Genomic DNA, 26,848 nt, shown 5'->3' with positions numbered 1-26,848 from the left:
CATTCAAATACTAATCCCAAATGATAGCATCCCTCAGTCTCTTCTCTGCCAGTATAGCTGGCTGCAGCCTTATCTATGACTCTCTTTTCATCTTCTCACTCACTCTACACCAAAGGTGTTGTCATTTGAAGGGAGGGGAGACTCTTTCCCTCAGAACCTTTGATATCTTGCTTGATCTAATTATAAATATGTTACCTCTTTTCTGCCTTTACTCTCCCATCTCTCTCATAGTACAGCATTCTGAACCCAACTTACTTGCACCAATACATATCAAGTCCAAGGCATGGATTGTATCTCTTCATTCTCTGCTATGGTCTTCGCCTGTCTGCTTGAAATAAGAAAGCAGAGAGAGAAAAGGCAAAGACCAAGTACATTTTGCCTAGGGCTTCACATTCTACTTCCCTGTTATAAGACAAAAGCTCAATTTTTACTGTTCTTTCCATGCCAGTATGAAATAATACATTCTCCTCTGCTTTTTATTTATTTTACTGGCCATCATCTTATTGAAGCTGAGATACTTCAGAATTCATCCTTTCAGTACTTCTGAAAAGTAAATAGAGATCAGCTGATTTTTTCATCATGTATATGAATCTAGAGTTCTACTCCTTTACTCTTTCTGGAGACTTGTTCTGTGTTAATTCACTGCTTGCCTGATGGTGGTTACGTCAGAGACTGATCATTTTACCATGTGGCCTAATTCGTTCTGAAATTTTCTAATGGTGCACAGATGGAGCTGCATGTAGATGATTACTCCTTTTCTTCGGTGACATGTTCTTAGTGGTAAAACATTTATTTTGCTTGCATTCTCTGACAAATCCAAATAGATTGCAATGTGGAATAACTTCAGAAGTTCACAAAATAGCTTACGGCATTCTGCATTCAACCACAGGAACTGTGAGTTTCTTAAAGTAGCTGAAGCTATCCAGTAGTTTTTTTCTTGCTTTAAGTAATAACCTGTGTGCCTCCAAATTCATTTCTACATCAGGACATCATTGGGTTGCTTTTACTGGAGGTGGGAAGAGGAGCAGAGAATTTAATGTACAATTTACATCATATGAAAATTTGCCTATGGCCATAGAGTTCAGTGTTCCAAAGACTGTAGATAATGATCAACATTCTACTGTCAAAACAGCAATGCCCGGTTTGTTTGTAGAAAACAAATGTAACTGTAGATATTTCCCCATTTTTCAAAAAGAAATTGATATTGTGTTCCAGATCAGTATGTTGATCTTTACTTCCACTTTATAGCCAACAACCTTTGGATATTCGCTCCTAAATGTTATTAGAAGGATACAATTTGTTCCTATATGGAGAATTTGTGCATAAGAGAATTTCTAGTTCACATCCCCAAAGACATGGCTGTTTCAGTAATGACAGAAGAAACAGTACTAAAGGTGGTTTTTCAAGAATAAGTTTTAAATATGCATTTTCAGCATGCATATATGGTCATTAGTGGAAATGTATTTTCCCAATGGTTTATTCTCTAACAAAACTATAATTTTATTTATATGAATATATGTGCATATACAAAAATGTATTACTTCAATGTTTTATGTACGTACATATGTATACATACACATAAAAGTAGTCATACACCTTATAAGCTAAGAATCAAGCCTTTAACATAGTACAACATTCAGTGTTATGTAACAACATCAAGAGGTGGATACTTTCAGCAGTAAATCATGCTATATTGCAGACTTGCATCAGAGGGGTTCTTCTACCATTATGCAATATTTAAGATGTGTAGTGATGTGGGTTTTTTCTTTTTTTTTTTTTGGAGGGGGTTGGGGTTCTGCCTTCTGCCTGTTTATGACTTTTATGGGATGTTATCCTAGACCACCTACTTTCTGTGATAAATTTCCTGTAGTTTCTCTCCCACATTTAACTAAAGACTATACAAACTTGAAACTATGATTTTAAGGTATTTTTAAATTTTGGAGAACTTGGATTGTGGTTGGTAAATTTAAACTTGTCGCTATACTGTTGGGTGGATATAAACTAAAGAAAAGTTTCAGGATTCAAAATCATTCTTCCAGCTTGTTCTCCTGAGGTTTTAGTTCACAACCAATGCCAACTCAGAGTGAAGGAGTAGCACCCTAGATTCATATGCATGGTGAAAAACTCAGCCGATCTCTATGTACTTTTCAAAAGTACTGAAAGGATGAATTCTGAAGTATCTCAGCTTCAATAAAATGATGGCCAGTTAAATAAATAAGAAGCAGTGGAGAACGTATTAGTATTAATTACATCAAGAATGCAATGAGAACAATTAATGATGATCCATGGTCCACATGATGTAGTGGAGAAGTAGTAGAGAAGTAGACACTAGACCAAAACTAGTAGCTTTTTCCACAGCTGGTCTTATTTCTCTACAGTGTATGTATTGCATTAGAATTACTGAAGGGAGAGAGTACATTCAGATAATACTTTATTCCTCAATTTTTTGTGTTTCTTTTTGTTGTTGTTGTTGTTCTTGTTTGTGTGTGTGATTCAAGTATTAGCCAACGGTTAATTCTAGCCTGGCTTCAAACATCAATCCAGTTCACACAGTCTGGTACTTGGAACCTCACTTGTTTCAGCAAAGACTTTAATTAATGTGTTATTCTGATTTCAAGATGGTTAAAGACTGGAAGCAACCATTTTGGAGTTTGCATATTTGTTTTTGGTGATGCTTCTAGAAATAGTGGGCAGTATACTTGCTTCTGTATTGTATTAACGTTTGTTTTTTCTCCCATTTTTCAGTTCAGATGAGAGTTTTTGTCTAGATCAGCTGGGATTTAATTTTTTCAAACAGAAAAATGATTTTTTCAGTGTAACGTGCTGGTAGTTTGCACAGCTGCCTTCCCATTGCCTGATCAGGCATTTTATGTACTTTGTCTTGACAAGGTATGATCAAGGAAATCACAACTTGGTTCCCACTAGCTTGTATTCTAGCCGTTCTTTGTTAAAGTGACTCATTATAATAATAAAGAAAAGTATACTCGCATTTGATGGTGATAATCAAGAAATGACATTCTGGAATGGTTCAGCAAAGGACTTAGCCTTTTGTGATGTTTGGGGTGAAAGTCACTTACTTTCCTTGGTAGGCAGTAGAACTTCATTAAATGCATAAAAGAGATAAAAATTACTCTTTGTTTACAATAACATTTTGTCTTGTAGCTGCTAAAGTCGAAGAAAGTATTGTAGTGAAATTAGTATAAACTTATGGTATAACCTAAATTAAAATACTTTCTTACAAATAACAGCTATGAAGGAAACAATCATCTTTTCTACACTAGGAACTAAAGCTGTTAAAGGCATAAGTCCTTAATGTCTCAACTTTTTACTTTGATCTTTACTATGCAATGATTGGATGCTGGGCAAAGAACAGACAGGAAGTATTGTTATTGTATATTCATTCTTATGTCATTCATCTCGTCGTTGATTTGTTGCACAAAAGAGAGAAGATTATTTTCCTTTCAAAATTGCACTTCCCTAAATTGTGGTTAGCTTCTTTAATCTCTTAAAAGTATTAGGTGTGAAGTATGCATGTGTAATTCTCTGACATTGCCATATTTAAGCAATTATAAGAGTTGTAGAGTTGCAGAACCAGCTTTTAGAATAGATACACTTCTTGATAGGTACAGTACTGCCTGTGTGTTGTCAGAGGACATGGTGGTGATCATCTAAAACCAAAATGTTTCATGTATTTAATATTTTGCAGATGACAAACTGAGTTTTAGTAATATTTCTTTTTTTTTTAATAGCTATATATGAATTTCTTGATTCTTTGTTATTTTTAAACAAATTTTTTCAACGTACAAATACACGGAAAAGAAACCAGATATAGATGTTTTTGTTAAGCTGAATTTGAAAATCATAATGACAAGATTCGCTGAGGAAGAAAGTACAGACTGGGGAGAACATTAAGCTACTTAAAGAGACAGATATGAGTTATGGCAAATTAATGACTGAACATAAATTACACCACTCATGTCATAATAAAATCTCCTTACTTTTTCCTCTGTACCCACCAGTCTTGATTCTGCCACCCTGTCATTCTTGTTGTTCCTTCAAAGGCCATGTCATCTGTTTCTTTCTTTGGTAATATCATCAGCATTCTTAATTTGTACATAATTTTTTTTCCCAGGAAAAGACTATTATTCATTCTTGAATTTGACATTTTTTTGTTTGCTATATGCTAATCCTTAGTGATTGGTAAAGGGAGTCCAGTAAGGACCTCAATTTTAATCTTTTTTTTTTTTGTTATAGAGCAGAATAAGAAAAGGGAGTAATTTTTACAACCATTGCTTGTCAGAAGTAGCTTGGTCTAGCATAAGAATCCTTTATACACATGATGAATTTTATTCACCGCTGATGAAACTGCTCCTGAGTAACTGAGCCCTGAGAATCCAAGTTCTTGAGTCTATCTCAGTCTGTACATTTACTTTTCACATCCTCCGAAATGTGATTTTATTTGTATCATGCAATTTGTATCGTTTTATTTGTATCATGAGATTTGTAGATGTGTCTGGAAGGTGCATTTTGGATCTACCTTAATCTTTATGTTCTTGAGAGTAAGGGGGGAAGAAAAGAATTGAAAAGTTGAAACCTGTAAACAATGACTATGTGAAAATATAAAAGAAAAGCATAAACAGCCTATGCATCCCTTTCCATTTCTTGTAGAATGGTGCAGGTACATCCAGAGGAGGTACAGGAGAAATAGATTATCTCCCAAGTTTATAGGATTAGGATACTGCTTGGAAAGCCATGATATTTTTTAGGACTGAAATAATCTCTCCAATATTCTGGGTAAGTTCCTTGCCCACTCAACTAATTTACAAAAGGGATGACTATTTTATTCTCGTGGAACAAGAAACTTTATGAACACAAACAGAGGGATGCCATTGAGGATTTTCACGTAGCCAAAAGGCAATTTGTGAATTTTCTGTGAAAAAAAAAATAAATAAAATTTTATTTCAATATGTGCTTGATGCATTAAAAGAATTAGATGAATTGTACTTTTAAAAAGAAATGTACACTAGACATTCTTTACAGATCAAGAATAATGTGTCTAGATTTGCTCTGAGAGGTTGAAGGCTGTTTTTGCCCGTGTACTAGCCACTGTCAAATCAAGTTAAATTTTTCCTCCTCATTTCAAGTTTTTGTTCTTGTTTATCTCTTTTCAAATATGTTATCTGTTGCTGGTTTCTCTGCTTCCATTTCACCCTTCCTCTTAACTCTCAGGTTAGGTGTGCTCTTGTTTTTACAAACACCCATAGTCACAGCCTCCCAGATTCCAAATCTTTTCTGCATTTTTCAAATTAACTTAACTCTCCTTATTTCATGATTGACTGTCCTATGAAAAACTTGAATTGAAAAAATTGTCTTCACTTTCATTGAAGAAGTTTTAATTTGGACACTACCAGACCCAAACATTTAGGTTAGGAACAGTCCATTATGTATTCCTGTGTAATTCTTATTTCTACAGATGCAAGGTCATAGATAATTAATCAGAGGTGGAAAAGTAGTAAAGCTGATTGGCCACAATCCAGTGACATATCATGCTGAAAGTTCACAGCTACATAAATATCAGGATAAAGAAAGGAAGTAGGATTTGGAGGGTTTTTTTTGACAAGATACAGTCTCATCACCTTCATTAGGATGTTACTTATGTTTCAGTACTGCTTTTAATTGGTTGTATCTCTTAATGCTTATATACAGGATACTTATATACTTGTTAGAATTGGAAGCTATGATCCTGTGATAATGACAGCCACAGAGATACATATGTTCAAAGATCAAGTTCTAACAAGGTCTTCATTTTGTTTTTGCAGATGAATTTTTCTTGTTAGAACTTACTACCTTCAACTTACACATTCTCGTAAGCTTTATGTAAATTATTATTATTTCTTTTTCTTTTTGGTCTTTTATCATTATGGTCTTGCTGATACTAATTAAATCATTCACATAGACTGCAAAGATAGTAGAAGGAATTCAGAATGATTCCTTGATTTTGTAGTACTGCAACAGTTCTGCTAAGCAAGTGTTAATTTTGAGAAGTGTTCAGATTTTTCTTTATTGTAGATATTGACCAGAGCTTTCTTCTGGACAATTTCTGCAATGCTGTAAATACTTTGTCTTCACTATTAGTACTACAGATCAGCTCTGGTCTAAAGGTCAAGAATATCGGAAAATGTACTTTTACAAGATACATTTGCTGTTTTTCTGTTGTTTGTTTATTTTAATAGCATGTATTTTGGGGGGACTTAGGAAATAATTTTAGTTGTGAAGGTTTTGTTTTATTTTTTTCCAAAATATGGAAGAACTAAAGGATAAGATTTAAAAGTTGAAACGTTGGTACTTTGAGGCTGCACTGACCAAAGCTTGCATAAAGTCATTTTAGTCGGCCAGCATCACCTTACTGTTATGTGACTAGAATGGACAGAAGGAAATGAGGCCAGAACTTCTTTACAAACAACTTTTTTTTTCCTTTTTTTTTTTTTTTCCAAATGCTGAGATCGTCCCAGAGACCTGTTAGCTGAAACAGTCAACAGATATGTGATCAGACAAAGGAAGAGGGAGGCTCAAACCTGTCTTTGTAAAGTCTTTTCCACTGCCTTAGCCAGAATCAGAGCAGCTGGCAATATATTCTGGCATGTCATTAATTCATATTTTTATTCTAGAAGCATAATTAACAAAAATGATTTCAAATTTGTCATGAAATTAATATTCATACTCATTTGAGAATATAGTCTGTCAAAATTTGAGCGAATATTGTCTTTTAGTATATCCTAATGTACCCCTACACCTTCTGACAGCTTTCTGATTTGGCCAGGAGAGCAGTTTTTCTCTTATTTGGTTCATTTCTTTCATTTCTTAATGTGATATTGTTAGCTCATATAAAGACTCGTTTAATCCAACTTTAATTTTCATAGAAAGTGCTAGGTATTTCTTTGGTGGCATTTTAATATACTGAGGACCCAGGAGAAGCTGTAAATCCAGTCTTTTAATCTCTTTAATAATGCTGATATTTTCTCCCAACATTCATACGAAATTTTATATTTCCAATTATGGTTTTCCACTCCAGCAAAAATTATGGAACTCTACCAAAGTGTGGATTTGTGGGTCTTCAGATACCTTAAAGAATAGCCATCTCATTATTTTCATTAACTTACATGGTACTGCTTTTACGCTATTACAAAAATCTCTGGTTACATTTTGTGGTTATCTTATGCATTGATGATGCACTTCCATTCCTCACCCCCCAGTTAAATTTCTGAAAAATTCGTTGCAATTTTCAAGAGATCAGAACAGCATTGTATTTATTATATATTAATTATAATTTATTATGCGTCTTTATTATAGAATTATAAACCAATATTTTACATAATATATTGTTATAGATTTATAATAAAGTATAATTAGTTATAGATATATCTATATAATATAATGATATTACAATATAATTTCTATTTAAGTTATTATATAATTATATTATACATTTATTATATTGTAATTTATTAAATACCTAGATTTTTATCTCATTTAACTTCATAAGATTAATTATTCTATAAAACAAATTCATTTAATCTGAAATATTCTATAATCCTAACCACTTCAAGAAAATAATGTCTCCCTGTAATCTAAAGTGTAAATTCATTATTGAGTGATTTAAAAGAGATAGAGAAAAACCTCTTCATTTTTATCATTATTTGGATCTGGAAATAAGCTCAGTCTTACACAGAAATAAGCTTAGTCTTAGACATAAAAGAGTGTTTGCAATTCTTCCCAGATTTTGTCTGCCTAGAGATGGAAAAAAAATACATGTATATATGTTTTTGATCAAAGAGTTATTGTTAAATAAGATTTCTTTCATGAAATTGCAATTTTTTATTTGTAATCTACCTTGAGCTGTAATTTTTTAAGAACCACTAGTGAATGTGTGCTATGTCAGAACTCTCAACTAATAATCCAGTTCTCTAAAACTGAGGAGTGGACTGAGGGAAAAAGATCAGAAAGTGGATTTTCTTCACTATCTCCAAGTGGATACATGTCTCCATTTGCCTTTTTTATCTAATTCCAGCCTATGAGGAATTATCTACAATTAAAGTAGAAAAAAACGTCCATGAACAGGAAAATTTGTTGTTTATGGCTTCTTAACGTTTTAGAAGGAAAGTCCATTTATTTATTTTGATAAAGACAAACTCTTTTCAGAATACAATCAGAACTGACTGCAAGGGTATGAACAAATCTAAACAGAGAAAGTTGGAGGAAGAAAGAGAACTGGATATAGTTTTTGTTTGTTTGTTTGTTTGTTTGTTTTGATTGCTTGATAGTTAGAGTTGCTAATAATACCATGGCTGTTCTGGAATACCATATTGCTAAAGGAAATAAGATCCTTACCAGGCATTACAGCCACTTCTTATATGGGCATTAGTATTCCTCATGATGCAGTGATTAGTTTAATGAAAATTATTTAAAATATCATTAGAATTATGTACAGTATATAAGAAGAAAGCAGTGATGGGTAATACTGTAAATATTTCATTTAAGTAGCTTGCAATTGTGAGCAGCTCTTTCTGTTCACTCAGTTCATTTTAGGAACTCTTATGTCTTATGTACATACAGGAAATATTAATAATAATAACAAGAAAAAAAAAGAATAAGAAAATACAGGGATTCTGCCTTTTATAGATGCATTTTGCAGATGCATAAGTGAGAATGAAGCTCTACTTCCACACGGATGCAGCACCAGATTCACACATTATCTGTATCTTCTGTTTACTGACATTGTATTTCCTTCCAAATAGCTGAAATATTTTGGGGTTTTATGCAGGCACTAAATATTACATTCCTAGCAATAACTTTACTTTTTATAGCTTTTTAGTAGGCTACTACTCTTTCTTTTAAACATTATCCTTTTGTTTGTCTTCAGCATAGCTTTTACTGGCTAGCTAGCATTTACTCAAAGGTGGATGTTTGACTCCCTCCAGGCAATCCATCAAGATAGACAGATACAAAAATTACCAAAGAAACTTATTTAAACCATGCTAATTTCTTATTACATTCTCTGTTTTGTACAATTTACGAATCTGTGGAGTAGAGCATAGTCCTGTCAGTCTATCTTAAAAATCAAAGTGAAAGGTGTCCTGAGTAACAACATATTTTTATATTTTTTGTGGTGACGATAGATGATACTTAGCCTCTCAAATTTCATTTTTTTTCCCTGTTCAGTTATATAGTAAAAACTTATGTTACAAACAGTAATTCAAATGACAAGATTTTTTCCCCCTTAATTGTATGGTTTTGTTTTATAATAGAAATATATGTTTTTGTTTAAGAATATAGCAGAGCTAACAACTAAGATTTTATATCCAAACATTAAAGGCTAAAGTATTTTATGAAAATGAATAGTAATATGTTCTGTTATTTTGATCTGTAAACAGTGCTAGTCATTTTGCTTTCATTGGTCTACATTACGTAGGTAATCAAACTGCTGATCTGTAATTTTAGCTTAATACAGTAGCAATTATTTTTAATCTGACTTTGGAAAATTCTATACAATGCACTAGATGTCTAAAGTAATTTGTTAGTATTCATTTGTTGGCTTGCAGTTTTTTGTGTCTCTATCGCGCCATTATATATCTTTGCACTAACAGAAAACAATTTGCTTGTTTCTTCTCTGGAATTTAAATTTGAATATTAAGGACTATTTTGGGAAAAAGTGAAGTGACAAAAAAAACCAAACACATAATCTTCCCTGCTGTCTATAGTTAATGAAATATATTTCAAAATATAACTCCACAGGTTGTGAAGATTAACAATATAGTTTTCAAAGCCAGAGATTCTTAAAGAAAAATTAAATAAAAAATAAAAATAATAAAAATAGAAGGAACTATATTTATCTTGTGACTCTAGAAATTACTATTTCATAACTATAATTATGAAAATTCATCCATATTCACGGTTCTAAAAATGTTGCTTAGCAAGAAAACATAAGAAAGCTGAATCCTAAAGTTTACATTTTCACCATCACTGAATTTCCACTCCACCAACAGATACAGCTTTGCAATGGGAATTGCTGTGTCTCAGCTGAGACAAAATACTCAGCTGAATGTTGCCTATGGTGCTTAATGCAGTACAGCTTCATATCACTTTTTTATGGCTTATGAATATTAATGGCAATGAGCAAGAATTACTATCTCTGAGAGCAGCTTAGTAAATATAAAGTGAATCAAAATGCCAGTCAAGATGTGTGGTGTAGTTCCAGTCTCCCCATATTCTCATAGCTTCTTTTGGACAATTAAATCTATCAAGTAGGCTGCAGGGGATATCATGCCAAGAAACACAGTTTCCAAACACAGAGTTTTGAATAGCTTAGTAAAGAATCTGGTTTGTTTTTGTTTGTTTGTTTGTTTATTTTGTGTAAAAAATGGGCTGAAAGGAAAATGTATTTGAGGTACCAAAAAAGGTACTTGTAAATACATACACACACACCATGCTCTTTCCCATGCAGGATACCTACCAGTTACACAGCAGAAACGATTGCATGTTTTACTACTGGAAGTTGCATCTAAATTACTACACTAGATTGCCAGACTAGAAGAAAAATCAGGTTTTATTGGAAGATATTATTGTTTTCATAAGAGTTCACTTTAGATGTTTAGATGTTTAGATGTTTGATGTTTTAGCTTTCAAGTCCTATGTTTACCTGTAATAAAGAAAGAAGAATAATTTCACTTGACTGAACAGTGTGGACATGATGAACACTGGCAGCTTCAGACTAAATAGGGCATTGTTGCTGCTGATTAAGTGGAAAGGATCTATTCTAATGTTTTAAAGCTATTCATGTGACTTGTTTTAAAATCTTATTGACAGCTCAAGTATCTGGTTATCTCTGGGGAGAGTTTTTCTTCATAACTTAAGTATAGACAGGCATGATCTGAATTATCTTAAAATGTTGTGTGACACCAAATGTAAGTGTAAGACAGTTCCGATTCTCTCTAGAAAACCCTGCCAGAACTGGATTCTCCCTTGCTGGAGAATACTGGCAATGAATTCATGCTCTTTATTCTCCCATCTCTTGGGTGGCATTTTGAACCTAGGAATTCCCCAGCTCCCAGTTTAGGTAAAATAAATTTAAATAATAATAATAATTCTATAGTAGGCAAGTCTTGACTTGGTAGAACTCTAGAAAACTCTAAAACTCTAGCTGTCTGTTGTCTTGTGCCTTGTGGCATTTATCTTTAATTTGTTTTGATAAATATGGATCAAAATGAAAGTGCAAACTCTCTTCTAAAGTTCCAAAATTACCTTCAGCTTTTGCAGAATATGAGTTTGTCTGTGAACCAATAGGTGATCATGCAATAAATTAAATTGTCATTTAGTTAAATGTGATCATTACTTTCTGTATCGTATATAAACAATGTGTACTAGTACCTTAATAGCAGCTCATATCCCTAGAAAAAACATCAATTAGCCTCTATAATAGGAAATTCTCATCTGTAATCAGAGTGTTACCCACAGAACACCTCATAAGTGTAATGTAAAGGGTTTAAGCTTGCTTGGCATGCTTAGGATCAAGCAATTTAATCCATTACCAAGTCTCTGCTAGTTGGTCAGTTTGTTTGTAACAATGTACAACTTAAGGATGGAAGCATCAGTTCATCTTTAGTTTGGAACCATGTTATAAGTGTAAACTATATCTATTATTTTCTTTGCAAAATAGAAGTTGAAAATTCATTGTCAAGTAAGATTTCCCTGAAGAACAGAAATGCTTTAGAAGACCAAAAGTTCTCATGCTAGGAAATATAATTTACTCTCTTACCAGCTATGTGAAACTAGTTGCTTTGTGATATGATTGTGAAATTTGTTTGTTTGTTTTAAACTAATGGGAAAAGGGATATAATTTATGGAGACACTTTAATAGAATTTATTTGAAAGAAGTATTTTCATCATCTAAGTTTGGCACCATGTGAAATAGATTACTAAGTTTTTGATACTCATAAAGGAAAGATCTTTGAATTCTAACTGGATGATGGTGTTGGGAGAGCTATATATGGAGCTTTTAGAGTTTAATCTCAGTCCTATTTGAATTTGTGGAGAAAGATTCTTGACTCCGTAGATTTTTGAGTTAAGCCCATAGATTTGGGGGGATAAAAGATACAAATCTTGTGTATATTAATGTAAATATTAGGAAATCTTTACTGAGGACCTTCCAAGTATTTTGGACTAAAAGGATTAAGTGAATGTATACATTATCATGAACGTTATATGCCAGTCTTTTAAAAAGGTTCAGTCTTTAAAAATTCACATGAGAAACAATGTTCAGAGAGTCTTTGGTTATTACAGGATAGGAGAAAAGGAATTTGTTTCCTCTGTGGAATTTATCTGTGTGTCAACAGAGCCAAATGTGTAACATCTAACTTTTGAGCTTTAGTATTTGGCAGCTATGATGAGTGCTTCATCAGACTAATACAATCTCTGGGACTGGAGAGTGCAGCAGTATTTTCTGACTCATTACTTTCTGGTATTAGTTTTGACAGTTAACAATTCCCTTGATGCTAATAGATCTCTCACATCCAAAGCACAGATTTTATCCATGTCATGATACCTATTGGTTTTGCCGCAAATATTTGTTTACTTTGTGTTTTATAGGTTTATTTTTGATTCCATCTTTGTCCTCTGCTTAAAAAAAAAAAAAAAAAGACAACAACAAAATCCCTTTAATTTTAAGGGTATCTTCTTAACTCCTTTTGCATTTTTTTTCTATTTGGAGAGCTGTTCACTATGTAGATTTGATGGATCTGGTAGATTTGCTCTGTTCATTTCATCACTGTTTTACAGTGTAACTGTGCTTGTGCATAACATTTCTTAGAGACAGGAATTTGACAAGAAGGTACCCACATTTCTCTGTAGATCAGAATACGGATCTGTCCATAATAACATGTCATAGAACATATACATGTTCTAGGAACCTCCAAACACAGAAGAGTTAATAGCAGGATGACCAGCATGTGAACTGAGTGGAGTCTTTCTGGGCACCAAAGTCCCAATTCTCTCTTATATCAGATTTTAGATATTCGTTGATCCTGCCAGCTTTCTCCTTTCCCAGAAGTTCTGTCATAAGGCTGTATTGTCAAAGTGATAGTACATGGAATGGGTGGTGCAGAGGAAACCCAAAATAAAGATGAAGTTTAATTAGAACTTCAAATTTTTGGAAATATTGAACAGAAGGTGAGCAAATATCCCCAAAACTTTATATTAAATGATGTCATCTTACTTTTCTTCTCAGTGTCTTTCCTCTAATCTTTCAGTTCAGTTCAGTTAATATTTACCGAAGCTGAACTTTTCAAGTCTACTACTAAGCAAACTGCAAGAGAGCAAATCTGCTTCATTTTATCTGTTGAAAGTAAAGCACATCAATAAATATTGCTAGTCTATTGCTGTGCCAATTTGTTCCAGAATCCTGTGGAATAGTACTGGGACCAAATAGAACCCCATTTTATTCTATGTGAGAGAGAAAAGCTATGGTATATTGTGTCTTAAAAACAAACAAACAAATACACCATACAAACAACAATACAGCATCTGACCAAAGGTCCATCTAGCCCAGTATCTTGCTCTTCCTGACAGTGGTCAAAAGCAGATAAGCTGGAAATTTTTAGAAAAAAGCAAATAGCATAAGCTGATATTTCCTTAGAATACTCTCCTAGTCTCCCAACAGTTTGTATTCAGAGATTACTCAAACCACAGTTAGTGTTCTTCTTTCTAATGTCTATTAATGTATTTTTCTCCACTAAAATCATTTGGATTTCCAATTTAGGAGTTCTGTCAGCTTGTGCTGATGCAGTTTGAAGGTAATAGTAGCAGAGTCGGAGATATTTCTGTCCCTGAACAATTTACAGTCTGCCATACTAGCATACTAATCCAACATTGATTTCAGTTTGTATCAATATGCCAGGCTCTGAATTCTGGCAGCCGATATCTCTGATTCATAATTCCTACTCTATTTAGCTGCAGCTGTGGGACTGTAACATCTATTATATCCAACAGGAATCATTGGCCATAGTCTTGAGTTGAATAAATAAAGAATTTGTCAACTTTACTATTGGGAGGGTTTTAATCCTCAAGGCAGGAGAAGAGATTTAAGATGAAGTACTGACCTTTCTGAAGGAAGTGAAAATTCTATCGCTAATTTCAGTTATATCTCCTTTCACTCAATAACTGTGATGTATATAAATAGAATGAGGACTTGAAGATGTAAAGATATTTGCTGCAAAACTTCTTGATTTATGTGTTGAGAAACAGATAAATAAAAGAACACCTGAAAAGGTATTTGAGACAGTACCAAACCAAAGGATTTTGGCAGGGAAAATGTTGGATCTTGAAAAATGATATAACAAGATCTGATTATGTGTCTAGTTCGAATTTTAACTCTTATGCCAAACATAAAATTACAACATATCCTGTAAAATGTTGCTGTATATCTCAACTACAAATTTACAAGTCTTCTGGATGAAAAGCTACCGTTACACCTTTCAAATCCATGATAAAAAAAAAAAAAAAAGTGTTAGGAGGTATTAAGCAATGTTTCAGCTACTTTTCTCTGCTTTGAGAGAATGCCAGCAGAAAACATACAAACCAAGAACACTCTCATTAATTTTTCATAGTAATTAGAAAGCTTACATTCTTTAGCTGATGATTGCTAATTTTTATGTTAACTGTACACACAGATATTGTAAGCAGTTCTAAATAGTGCAAGCTTGTAAGCCACAGATTTTTATTTTCTTTACCTTTTCATCTCCTACAGAGCTGGCTGTGGGCTATACGGAATTGATAGCATGCCAGACCTGCGCAGAAAGAAATCTTTTCCAATTGTTCGAGATGTGGTAAGTTGCTTCTGGCAGCATAAAAGTGTTTATTCGTCAGTTGTTTGAATCTTTCTTTTAATTAGTTTTAATTACAGAATCACAGAATCATCTAGGTTGGAAGAGACCTCCAAGATCATCTAGTCCAACCTCTGACCTAACACTAACAAGTCCTCCACTAAACCATATCACTAAGGTCTACCTCTAAACGTCTTTTAAAGACCTCCAGGGATGGTGACTCAACCACTTCCCTGGGCAGCCCATTCCAATGCCTAACAACCCTTTCCGTAAAGAAGTTCTTCCTAATATCCAACCTAAACCTCCCCTGGCACAACTTTAGCCCATTCCCCCTCGTCCTGTCACCAGGCACATGGGAGAACAGACCAACCCCCACCTCGCTACAGCCTCCTGTAAGGTACCTGTAGTGAGCGATAAGGTCGCCCCTGAGCCTCCTCTTCTCCAGGCTGAACAATCCCAGCTCCCTCAGCCGCTCCTCGTAAGACTTGTTCTCCAGACCCCTCACCAGCTTTGTTGCCCTTCTCTGGACTGTCTCGAGCACCTCCATGTCCTTCTTGTAGCGAGGGGCCCAAAACTGAACACAGTACTCAAGATGCGGCCTCACCAGAGCCAAGTAATTGTGCATGTGAATGATAATTTGTCTACAATTAATTACTTTATGGAAGGAAAAAAGTATCTTAATTGAAGGGTTTGTGACCAGTAAAAGCCAATGATACAGTTATAATACACCAGGTAAATCTGAACATCTCACTGATTATTTAGAAATTATTTGTGGAATCAGATAATGTGCATGTTGAACTAGTTTATGAAAACAGCTGCTCTTGAGTGCTTGGGATACTGTCTGGTTTGATTTATTATGACACTGGAAGAGGAAAAAATGTTTTTAGAAAAATAACATTGACTTCAATATGCATGTTTCAAAGATTTACATATATTTTCACTACAAAGTGTGATATTTTAGCAGTCATGGGTAATAATAATTTGGGGAAATAAATTTCAGAATTTGAAAGGAATGGAAGTTCCTTTGAGATTTATTCTGACTTTCAATGTAAATGAGATTAAGTAGAACTCTCTGCTCTTCAAAAAATAAAAAATAAAAAAAAATATTAAAATTTAAGTGCAGAAGTCATAATTCAATAAAATACTTATTTAGTCTCTGGTGGTGGTGAGCCCCAAAACCAGTTTCTCACTGTACAGTGAGTCAAGGGGAGTCAGCCAAAGTAAATTAATATAGTTGTCTTCAAAAGATCAGCCTTTACCAAGTTATCACTTAGTGTCTTCTTGGCCACTTTGCTCAGTTACTATGCCATGATATATATGACACTATAAATGCATCACAACAAGAAAACATAAAAGCAGTTTTAGATTAGAATTCCTTTTAAAATAAATGGAAAGTTGCAATTTACAATGTAGTAGAGCCTGCAGTCACTAAAACAATATTTTTGACAGCAGCCAATCTATGGTAAATTGTATTACACAAGTATAATTTACAGCCACATTGTTATTCATTTACACGTAATAAATAGAACTTTGCTTTATTCTTAATTGTTGGAATTGTTTACAGATAGATGTTTCTTAGTATAAGCTAAAACCATCAGAATCCTAACAATCCCTTTCTTTAAAAAATGTAATAAATTATCAAAATGAAACAAAAAAGAACATTCACTTTCTGAAAGGATGGAATAAAATTTGCATTTTATTATTCAAATATGTCAAAGGTAATGATTACCGCATTTGTATCCGGTTATTTAGGGATAATTCCTCCTGAAATAATTCTAGCTTTAACAAGTAGAAATTAAAGTTTTAAAATTGAAATTTATTCTGAAATTTAATCATTATGAACATATAGCTTGACTCTTAACAATAACTCTTTAACTGTATGTTTTTCTAAATAGTAACTTATATTACATCTCAGTTCTGCATCTGTAAATCTAAAACAATTTTACCAAGTTAAGAGGAATTTATTTCAGACTTATGTGTAGGTCCCCTTCATCTTTGAAATATTATTTGTATTTGAAGGTTTGTGCACTCTAAGCAATCTCCTTTGAACTCTGAGCTTTTATTAGATTGATTCCAAAATACCTCATTTAAATCAGAAATTTAATTCTCAACTCCTTCTAGGAACCAATAAATGAAAATGATGTTTTTTATGTTTATTTATATGGCTGTTTCAGAAACAGAAATAATACTACTTGAAATGATTGCTAGTTTCTTTTGACAGTGAAATAGATACTATTTGATATCTTTTTGATAAATCTGACAAATTATTAACATTCTCTAATCTCTTTCATATTGCGGCTGGATTTTTCAGGCTATGGTAAGTGTTTTTCTATTGATTTGTGTTCTAAAATGTTTATTATAAGCCTCAGATATTTCATGAATGTCCCAATTTATGCTGACCATTGCAAAACAGAAAAACTATTTTATGACCAAGAATTTAATCCTAAATTAAGTTATGGATTCTGTAAATGTCTTGTCCTCCATCTCATATATGCCAAAATCATTAGGGAAAAAAAATGTAAAAAACTTATCTGTGTATTCCAAATATTCTTCTTTCTAATGATGTAAAAAGACTGTTTAGGACTCAATCACGATGCTTCCCATATGGAACTGAACAACCTTAGAAGATACGTAGATAATGAGAGATTGGAATTGTTCCCTACTTTGAATAAGCATTTCAACCAGCTTGAATTATTTGATCTCTGTTGCAAAAGATAGATTTCCCAAAGCAAATGAAGACTCCTAGGTACTATGGTGTAATCTTACCTGATAACTAATCAACGACACATGGAAATATTTTCTCTTTCCACTGACTTTGATGTCTGTAAAGGGTTCCTCCTTTTATTCCCAATCCCTTTGTACTTCCATTTCTCTGCATTAGTTTGCATGTTTTCAGCATGTTACCTCAGTTTTATCAAAATAATATACAATTTCTTAAGATGATATCTTTGACCCCCTTTTGTTTCCATAACTTCATATTTTGGAAAATCCAATTTTCATTTAAAATGAACACTAGGAAATATTAAGACCTAACATTACTTTACAAGTAAAGTACTTTATAAGTATCTATTCCAAATGAGATATTTTTTAGTGGGCAGTGACTCCCACTAAGTCTTAAGACTACCCAGTGTCCTGATATTGCTGGCTAATATTTTACAAAACTGTAACTGCTTGCCTAGATATTTGTGTATTCCTTAAATATTAACAAGATAATATTGTGACATTTACCTAATATTGTCATGTTATGTACCCTGTGATGTCCTTTTGTGCCCCAGAGTAGTGCAAAAATATTTTTTTAAATGATAACATTAGCAGCCTTACCAGTTTTCCCTCTCCTAATATATTAAACTCTACTTTCCCTGTGTGTTATTGGATTGAGTCATTAGAAGAGGATAAGGCAGTCAAAATCCATCTACAGCAGCAGTTCTCTTTATTGAATTCACAAGTTTCAGTATGGGTCATTGTTAGAGTTCTAGTAAAATATACCTTATAGGATGGAAAGATGATGAAAGCGATCATTCAGGTAGGTTTGAATAACAACACAGAGAGCTAGAACTTACCTGCATTTAATAGTGAGCCAAAGGGAAAATAGTGAGCCAAGGAAAATAAATAAATAAATAAAATAAATAAAGAGTGCATGTGCTAATGTAATCACTGACTTCTATTTTAAAAAATAAAAAAATCTCTCAGTTCAACCAGAGAGAGGAATAGTAATAATTATAGTGGAAGTTAGTTCATGTAACTCATGATTGCCATATAGAGGTGTGATCTCTCCAGTCATAGACAAAGGTAGCTAACTCTATTCTTCCATCTCATTATGCTTTAATCTTTGCTTCTAATGTCATTTCAAATGTTTTAAAAACTAGAAAATTCCTGGTTTCTTTTGATTTAAAGGTGACTTTATAGAGTTTAATCACTGTAATCAGGCAAATATCTTTTTCTGATTATTCATGAATGCATTTTTACTTGGCTCTATCATTTGATCGTAACAGCACAAGAATTTGTGAATCTTTGTTGCTGTTGAACACACCAGAAGAAAATGCCCATGTCAGCTAAAATTATAATCCACTGATACTTTTATTTATGTAAATGTCTCCACAGCAGAAGCTAAAGCAGAAGCAGAGGCTAAAACTCAAAGTAGTTTATACTCTTTTAAGATTGAAGGCACTCATGTAAATTGTAACCGCAAAATTCTTACGGTTTGTATGTTTCCAGAATGCTTATTAGATAAAAGTTAAATATCTGAACTATTTACAATAAATCTGGTATTTGCAGAACATTTTCTTAACTAATTAATTTTAATAGTCAAAATGAATTAAATATTTTAATATCTGTAATATCAATTTAATATATGAATAATAAAAATAGTTGTAAATCTGTGGGTTTCTTGGTGTTTTTTCTTTTCCTTTTAATTCTACTGGATGGCAATCATAATAATATAATTACGTTCTGTTATTTTCATGCTTATGATGTGTTCCAGGAATTAAAAATTAGTTTCAGAAAAAAAAAAAATCAGTATTTCAGAACAGAAACATTTTGTTTATGTGCTTTCTCTTGAAGATGTAGTTTATTCTGACAGTAATGCATAAATGGAAACAGTCCAGTAAATTTAATCCATAATGGCTGTTAACTTCATTGGTTTCTCACAAATCCCTCTAGATATCATTTTCTTCTATTATGTCCCAAAATGATAAACAGTTTATGAAGAACAGCCTAATTATTTGCTTCCTATTAATCTTTGTTATTGCATATAGGACACTGTACTGTGATTTTAGACACATTTCTGATTAAAAAGCAAAATGGCAAACTATGTGATTCCAGGCATAACCCTTGGAGACTTGTGTCTCAAGGACACATGGCAAAGTCAAAATTGTTTCCCTACTTTGCTTTTTCTCACCAGAAATAGTATCTGTTCATTGACTTATACCAGTAGAGTGTAACTGTAGTTCTCCTGCAGACTCCTGTGCATTGACTGATAGATTGCTGGAGGACAGAACATGGTATCATTCACTACCCTGCAATCAAGGTTAATGTTCTTAAGCTCCTTGTACTCCTGTCCTGATAAATAGTCCACATTGCACTGTAGCTTGGAATGTCTTGGGCTGTGTTTTTTTAGAATTAAAAGGATCAAACCACTTTCTAAGTATAATAGACATGAAGATTAGAGGTCAAAACTATAAAAGTAATATACTGCAGACAAATAAATGTAAATGGCTACCTTCCAAGACTTTGAGAAGAAACATATGCTTCAAGAGGGATCAGAAGATAAGTGTATTTAATATGAATATTTTTAACCTATAGTTCTACTGATTATGAAAATTTACTTTTCCTCTTGATGTTCTTAATTTGCTTACCGTTTATCACTTTGATATGCGGTTCCAGTAGAATGTGGTTTTGTCACAGAAAGTTTGAAAAAGCAAAGTCTGGGTTCTCTTCCCTTTTACTTTGCCACTCACTGGCATAAACCAATGGGATTTGCCATATTTACAGAAATAAAAGCAAGACATGGTTACAGAGAAGCAAACAGAAATCTTTCATCCCTAATAATGGGAATCAGGAAATAATCAGGAAAACTGATAGCAATTTAATGCCATAGGCTTGGTAAATTGTTGAGAGTTTAAAAGAAGAAAGGGGGTTCTTTGCATCCCACATTAACTGTAATGGACAATGACAAATCAAATCAAACCATTCTGTTCCAAGGATGATTTTTTACCCTGTAATTGGTTTCACAAGATTAATAATTTTATGTTTGTCTGCAAGTTTAATAATTATTACGGGAAACTTACTGAAAATTGAATTGGTGTGCTCTCAGGAGAAAGTAAAAAATTAAAAGTAAAATGAACAACCTTAATATCTCTAAATACAAAAATCTATTTAAATTATGTCATTGTTCATGATTATTAAGTGGGAAGAAATTGGAATTGTCATTCCATCCAAAGACTAATGTCTCAGCTCCTCTGCTGATATGAGCCCAAATTGATTCTGACCCAATATGTATTTACCAAAAATGAGATTGTAATATGTAAAATGTCATTGAAACTTTTGCTGTAATAGCTGTGTAATGGTGGACTACAGAGACCCAGTTTCACAGCAAGGTGAAAATCTATATCCTCACAACAAAAGCAACAACAGATTTAATGGTCAGTGTGTGGTGGCAGCATAACTGATCAACCTTACACTGCTAGACTGTGAGGACAGCAATGTATGAAAAAGAAGCTGGATTAGGGAATAACAGATAAAGTACAGGTATATGGACAGACTTGGAATGACTTAGAGAAGGGGGAAGGATTTGCGGGCCCAATTTTGCAGGTAAATTATAGGAATATTTGCTTATTTTTATGGTTAATATTTGGTCAAATGGAACAAATTTTAACTTGTTTCTGTCAGACAAAAAGGATTACTGATAGCAAAAGTGATATTCAGATTTGAGATATTATTTGGGAAGCACATAGAACTTGTTTTCCTAGAGTCTTTTACCTTTTAATTGTTATACCCTCTAATTAATTCTCAGGGACCCATTTAAATTACACTAATATGGCAGATAGGAAGAGATAATTTCCTTGTTTCTTGTACATTAAAAACTATTTTGAGTCCTTTTGTATGTACTGTACTACAGCAAATGTGACAACCAAAGACATAGGCCTTGTAACATACATGAACTGGGAGGTGTTCATATACTGATAACATCTTGTGGGCAAAAGAGCAGAGACTGAGCCTTTTGTCTTCCTCCAAGAACCAAGGTATTTCTTTACTATTGAATGAATATTAAGTGTCTTTGAAGAAAACCTTTTAGGTTTCGTAAAGACTTTTTCATTTAAGGTGAGTAGCATTTTATACATATTTGCACACTTCAAAAAATGCTCAGTGAATTAAAAAAATTATCAGGACTGAAAACGTGAACTATAAGACTGCTGCAAAATGATCTCCCATGTTGCTGCAGGCACAGAAAGCTTCCAAATTAGGGCAGGTTGCCTATCCTTTTACCATGTTAATTTGGTTGGCAAAGCGGAAAACCAGTGACAGCCTGTGATTTAAAAAACTGAGTCACAAACCCTGATTAACAGATTTTATATTAGAAATGGCAGCTCAGCTAGACACTGCTGATAGAAACGGTAATGATGATGGAAAGCTTGCTTCCATTACGTGCTGAAAACTTAAAAGTTGTGTGCTGAAAACATTAACTGAAAGTTTTTGTAACTCCTGCTGTTACGCTTTAATCCAATTAGATTAGCATAATATAGTACATCTTACCTTACATCAGATTCAACAATTTGAATTAGCACTGTAATTTTTAACAGTTTTTCATTTGCTTTAAACAGACACTTGCAGCTCGAAAATCTGGTATTTCCATGGCCATGCTCATCCGGACCTCCATAAACAATGAAGAAATGGTAAGCGTTTTCAATTGAAGGTTTAATTCATTTAAATAATGGAGAAATCTTTGTTTAAGGTGTTTTAGAAATTTTCTTCATTAGACAATCCAAAAGGGTTAAAACTGAGTGCATAAGCATTTCTTTCATTGTGCGTGAACTTCCAGGGACTTTAATGGCACGAAGCTGCACTAAGGGAGGTTCAGACTGGATATCAGGAAAAATTTCTTTACCATGAGGGTGGCCAAACACTGCAAAAAGCTTCCTAGCAAGGTGGTTGATACCCCATGCCTGTCAGTCAGTGTTCAAGAGGTATTTGGATAATGCCCTCAAATAACATGCTCTTTTAGTTAGCCCTGGAATGTTTGGCAGTTGAACTAGATGATCTTCGAAGGTCCCTTCCATCTGAACTATTCCATTCTATTAAGTAGAATTTGCTGCCTGATCCACAGTGACAAGACTGGTTTGTCATTATCTTCTGCAAGTGCAGCCAGGTGCTGTGCTATTTGAATTTTTCCCTCTCCAACTGCTGACTCCACATGAATCAAATTTTGATCCTTAAAACTAAAGCTAACTGCAAAGGATTGCATGGAAATTCACATTTTTAAATGGCCAGGCTATAAAATGGCAGGTAAATGTTGCATCTCTAGACAAAAATTAATGCATGATGGAAAAAATGTCATTAGCTGGCTGTCTATTAATATCATTAATACCACTAGAAAAATAGATCATCTTGTGGTTATGGAGACTTCTCTGAAAAGATAGCTTAGTGCCAAAGGCAAGTCAAAATGACAAATAGAATATCAAGAATTTATAGAAAAATACAGGAAAACACTGGCATTCATTATGCTACTGCATTAACCCATCAAATACTCAGCCTTGAGGCAGACTAGCTCAAAAAATTTGAACAATGTTAAGAATCACAAAAAAAGAACAAAAAAAAGATAATAAAAGGCATAAAATCACTCCAATGCAAGAAAGACATAAACAAATAAGGTCTGTTCTACATGGTGAATGATGTGGTGAAAATGTATATGGAAAAATTATTCACTGTTTCTCCTAGCACAGAAGCTAGCAGTAACCCAATGAAGCAGCAGGTGTAAAACAAAGAAAAAGAAAACTGTCTTTGCACAACCTGTCACATTTTCATCACCACAGGATTAGGGAGGAGCACAAAAGTGTTAAGAAGTCTGAGAAAACAATAATTCTATTGTTATTTAAACTCCAGCTGTTTTCTCCAGACTTGTTTTTGAATGTCATTTTGTCCTTATCCTGCAAACCACCCCACACTGGATTCTGAAGGCTGATTTACTCCAAAAGTTGTCTTCTGTTGACTTGCATCTATGACAGTAAGAATTTTCTATGCCAGAAAACCTTGTTTTCCAAAATATTTATGTGGGGAGACCTTTAGTTTTAAACTGTCTTTCATCATGTTTTACCGATCTGTTTTCAACAGCCATTTCTCTATTACACCATCAATTAGAATGAGAGGACTCTGCAAGGAGGCTTGTGGAGATGTTTTTGGTTTTGTTTGTTTTTCTTTCAGTTCTTATAGATGACTGAGACATGTTTTGATTTTGTAGATATAACTCCTACTAATTACATATGTGATCCTCGATGAAGAGAATTTTAATTCATACAAGAACTGACCAGGATAATCTTTTGAAAAAATCCTGTTCTTATAGCTCATAAAATTTGAATATTGTGGTCTTCCATTATTGATTTCACTTACAGTTTGCAAAAGAAAATGATTTTAAACAAAAATGAAACAGGTGTTATTTAGCTCAGTAAGATTTAAATTGTGATTCAAGCAGATTTATATGGCTGAACTCAGCATGCTTAAAGAGAAGCATTAATTTAAATGTATAAAATATTTTGTGTCCCTCAAATTTTTCCTTTGGTTTTCCTCATATTTCTTGTGCAAACATAGTATTCTAGAATATATCCAACATTGAAAAAAAAAAAAAAAAAGGAATGTTGACTTTTCCTTGTATTGTTGTTAAGGTCCATAGAAGAATGGAGAAGCAGAATTTTGACAGTCATTCTGGGAAATAAAACCCATATCACAAGTGTACACACATCTATCACTCCTCTCTGATTTGTTGTGAACTTTTTGTGTTTATATGGTAATCATAAAGGAACAATTTGGTAATGCTCACGGATGGATTGATGAGATAGGAAACAGCTGTTGTTTGAAATGAACTTTCAGCATTTATTTTGTTCTGCGATCTTAAAATAGCAAGAAAGGTCGACAAAGCAAAGAACAACTATGGAATCTTAAGAAGTATTGTAAGGCTGAGGGAAAATTCTAGAGAACAGACTTATGTCATGCAATTGGTGCAAAATAACATTTTTCAGCTATGTTACAGTTCATACATAAATATCTGGTTTTAGTGAACAGACCCTAAACTATTCCATGCGCTTTACTGAAAAATGTCTGCTAAGTAAAAAAAATTCCACTCATAAATATTACTATCTTTTGTGACAACAAATTCAGGTTCAACTATTCAATTGTATGCCTGCCTTCATGTAAGGACTACCAGGTTGGGAGTTTGGATGACTAAAGGTGCAAATAACTTATGGAGTTGGTACTAATTGCTAGAAAATGCAGGATAAGAAAGAATAATATGGACTGCACTACTAGATTCTGAGTTAAGAAGTACTGTTCAGGAAAAGAAGAAATATCAGTGGGCCACTCAATGTAAACATTTCTCCACTGGTTGTTTTCAATCATGAAAAGCTAATGAACTATGATCCATGAGAAACTAAAAGGTAAAAATGTACCAAAAATATTCTTATGTCATTGTACTCTAATCTCAATTTAATCCAGACTAAATGGAGAACTGAGTACTAGAAATAGATAATTCTTAGAAATCTCTAAACAAAAACACCAGTGGAAAGTCAGACAACAAAAATAATTTAAAAATATAAAAGTTAATTTGATGAGGATAATATAATTTTTACCTCAAAGAACAGATGAATAAGAGAAGCCTGTCTTATGCCAGTCCTTGTTAAATGTACTAAAGTAAAAAAAAGCAAGTGAGTGCTCTTTCTAGAATAGATACAACGACAACGGTACAGGTGGTAAGACTGACTTGCAACTTTTAAAACACATGAAAAGCAATACTTTTCTACTTAGTCTGCAAGTGGCCAGCAGAACTTAATACCCTGAGGCATCACCAAAACAAAGTAGGGCAAGTTATGAAAACAAAAAGAACAGATACTTTCAGGGATAAAACAACTCTTCAGATACTGTCCACAAAATCAGATGAAATAATAGTCACTGATGAAAGTTAAGGAAGAGAATACCCTTTAGGGAAGTTATTCCTCTGATTAAGGGTTTTCTGCTTTTTGCTTTTTACTTTTTACTTTCCCTCAACTTTTTCTGGAGGGAATATTAGTGACTCTGATGGAAGCAGGTTATTTGACTGGTTAAATCAGTTATAAAAATGTCTTCAGTATGGAAATTACTTGAACTAATGCTTTTTATTAAAAATTCCAATGGCACTTACTCAAAAAAATAAATCATGAGGATAAATACTGTGAGCTTTGCCACTCAACACTGCTATCCTTCTGGTATATCATGTTCATGACCCTGTGAGTTTGTATGTTCTCAACTCTGATCCAAAGATGTTTTAAGCACTGTCAAAGTATTAACTTCAGTGAGGCTTAAGCATATGCTTTCTCTTCAGCATCCATTTAATTGCTTTGCTGAGCAAAGATGTAGAGATGCAACTTTGTGAAAATAATACATAGCTGACATTGAAAAAGTATCTGAAGTAATATATGAGAGATACAAACTTCACTTGGAAGGATAGGCAGATTAAATAAAGAACCCTCCTATATGTTAACAATACTAAATATTGCCATGCATATAATAGATACTTTTAAGTGGAGCAGAGTACTAGGAAAGAAAGCCTACTAACAGTAAGATAAATACAATTCTCCTTTAAAATTGTGCTTTGTTTTATTAACAAGACAGCAGCCTAGAAAGGGAAAGATCATATTCAGCAGCAAAACTGATATTTAGATTGTGTCTTTCAGCTGAAAACTTCATTTATACTAGGACGTATATTACAAGGCATTTTGAGCTGTGCTATTTCATTACTTACTGCTTTTTCAGAAGCAGATAAAAGTTACTGGCAGAATACCAAAATGATTTATAGCTTATGAAAAATCTGTGAGGCTGAATTAGGTGAAAGGGTGAGATTTATACTGACACTACCAGAGTTCAGGAGTGTAAGAGTCATTTGCAAAGAAATATTCAAAGACCTGGTGGTTTCTGCTTTCTAAGAAACACAGTTCCTCAACAAGCAGCATAAATTCACTTTGGGTTGTTTTGGAAGTTTTCTTTTTGATCTCCATAGCTAGTAAGCTGTAACATGAAGAGCAGGGGGCGGAAATATATACAAAGACAAACTTTTCTTTCTTAGGTGGTTGTGACTAGCCCACTCCCTCTTAAACTTCCAAATTAAACCAAAATAGACCTCCCTTTCTTTAGGGAGAGTTACCAGATAGCTAAGTTTTTAGAAAAGGCTAAGAAAAGACCACTTGAGAGCAACTCAATATTTTTTTTAGTCATTCCTGCTGTATTAGTTTCTTTTC

The 26,848-nt window shown here is 33.4% G+C and overlaps 1 protein-coding gene across 2 annotated transcripts in view; it reads left to right on the top strand.

Annotated features, from left to right (window-relative positions):
* The window catches only part of UNC13C (unc-13 homolog C), a 171,207-nt gene that overhangs the window by 32,850 nt on the left and 111,509 nt on the right, over window positions 1–26,848 (top strand). For both annotated transcript variants that reach the window (XM_083850451.1, XM_083850452.1), the window contains 2 exons: window positions 14,798–14,876; window positions 22,193–22,264. In XM_083850451.1, the coding sequence (XP_083706577.1) occupies window positions 14,798–14,876; window positions 22,193–22,264 (151 nt within the window). The remainder of the gene's footprint in view (window positions 1–14,797; window positions 14,877–22,192; window positions 22,265–26,848) is intronic.

The sequence above is a fragment of the Anser anser genome (genome assembly GCF_964211835.1).
Source record: "Anser anser genome assembly, chromosome: 10".
Lineage (NCBI taxonomy): Eukaryota > Metazoa > Chordata > Aves > Anseriformes > Anatidae > Anser > Anser anser.
This window is presented reverse-complemented; position numbering and strand designations above follow the sequence as displayed.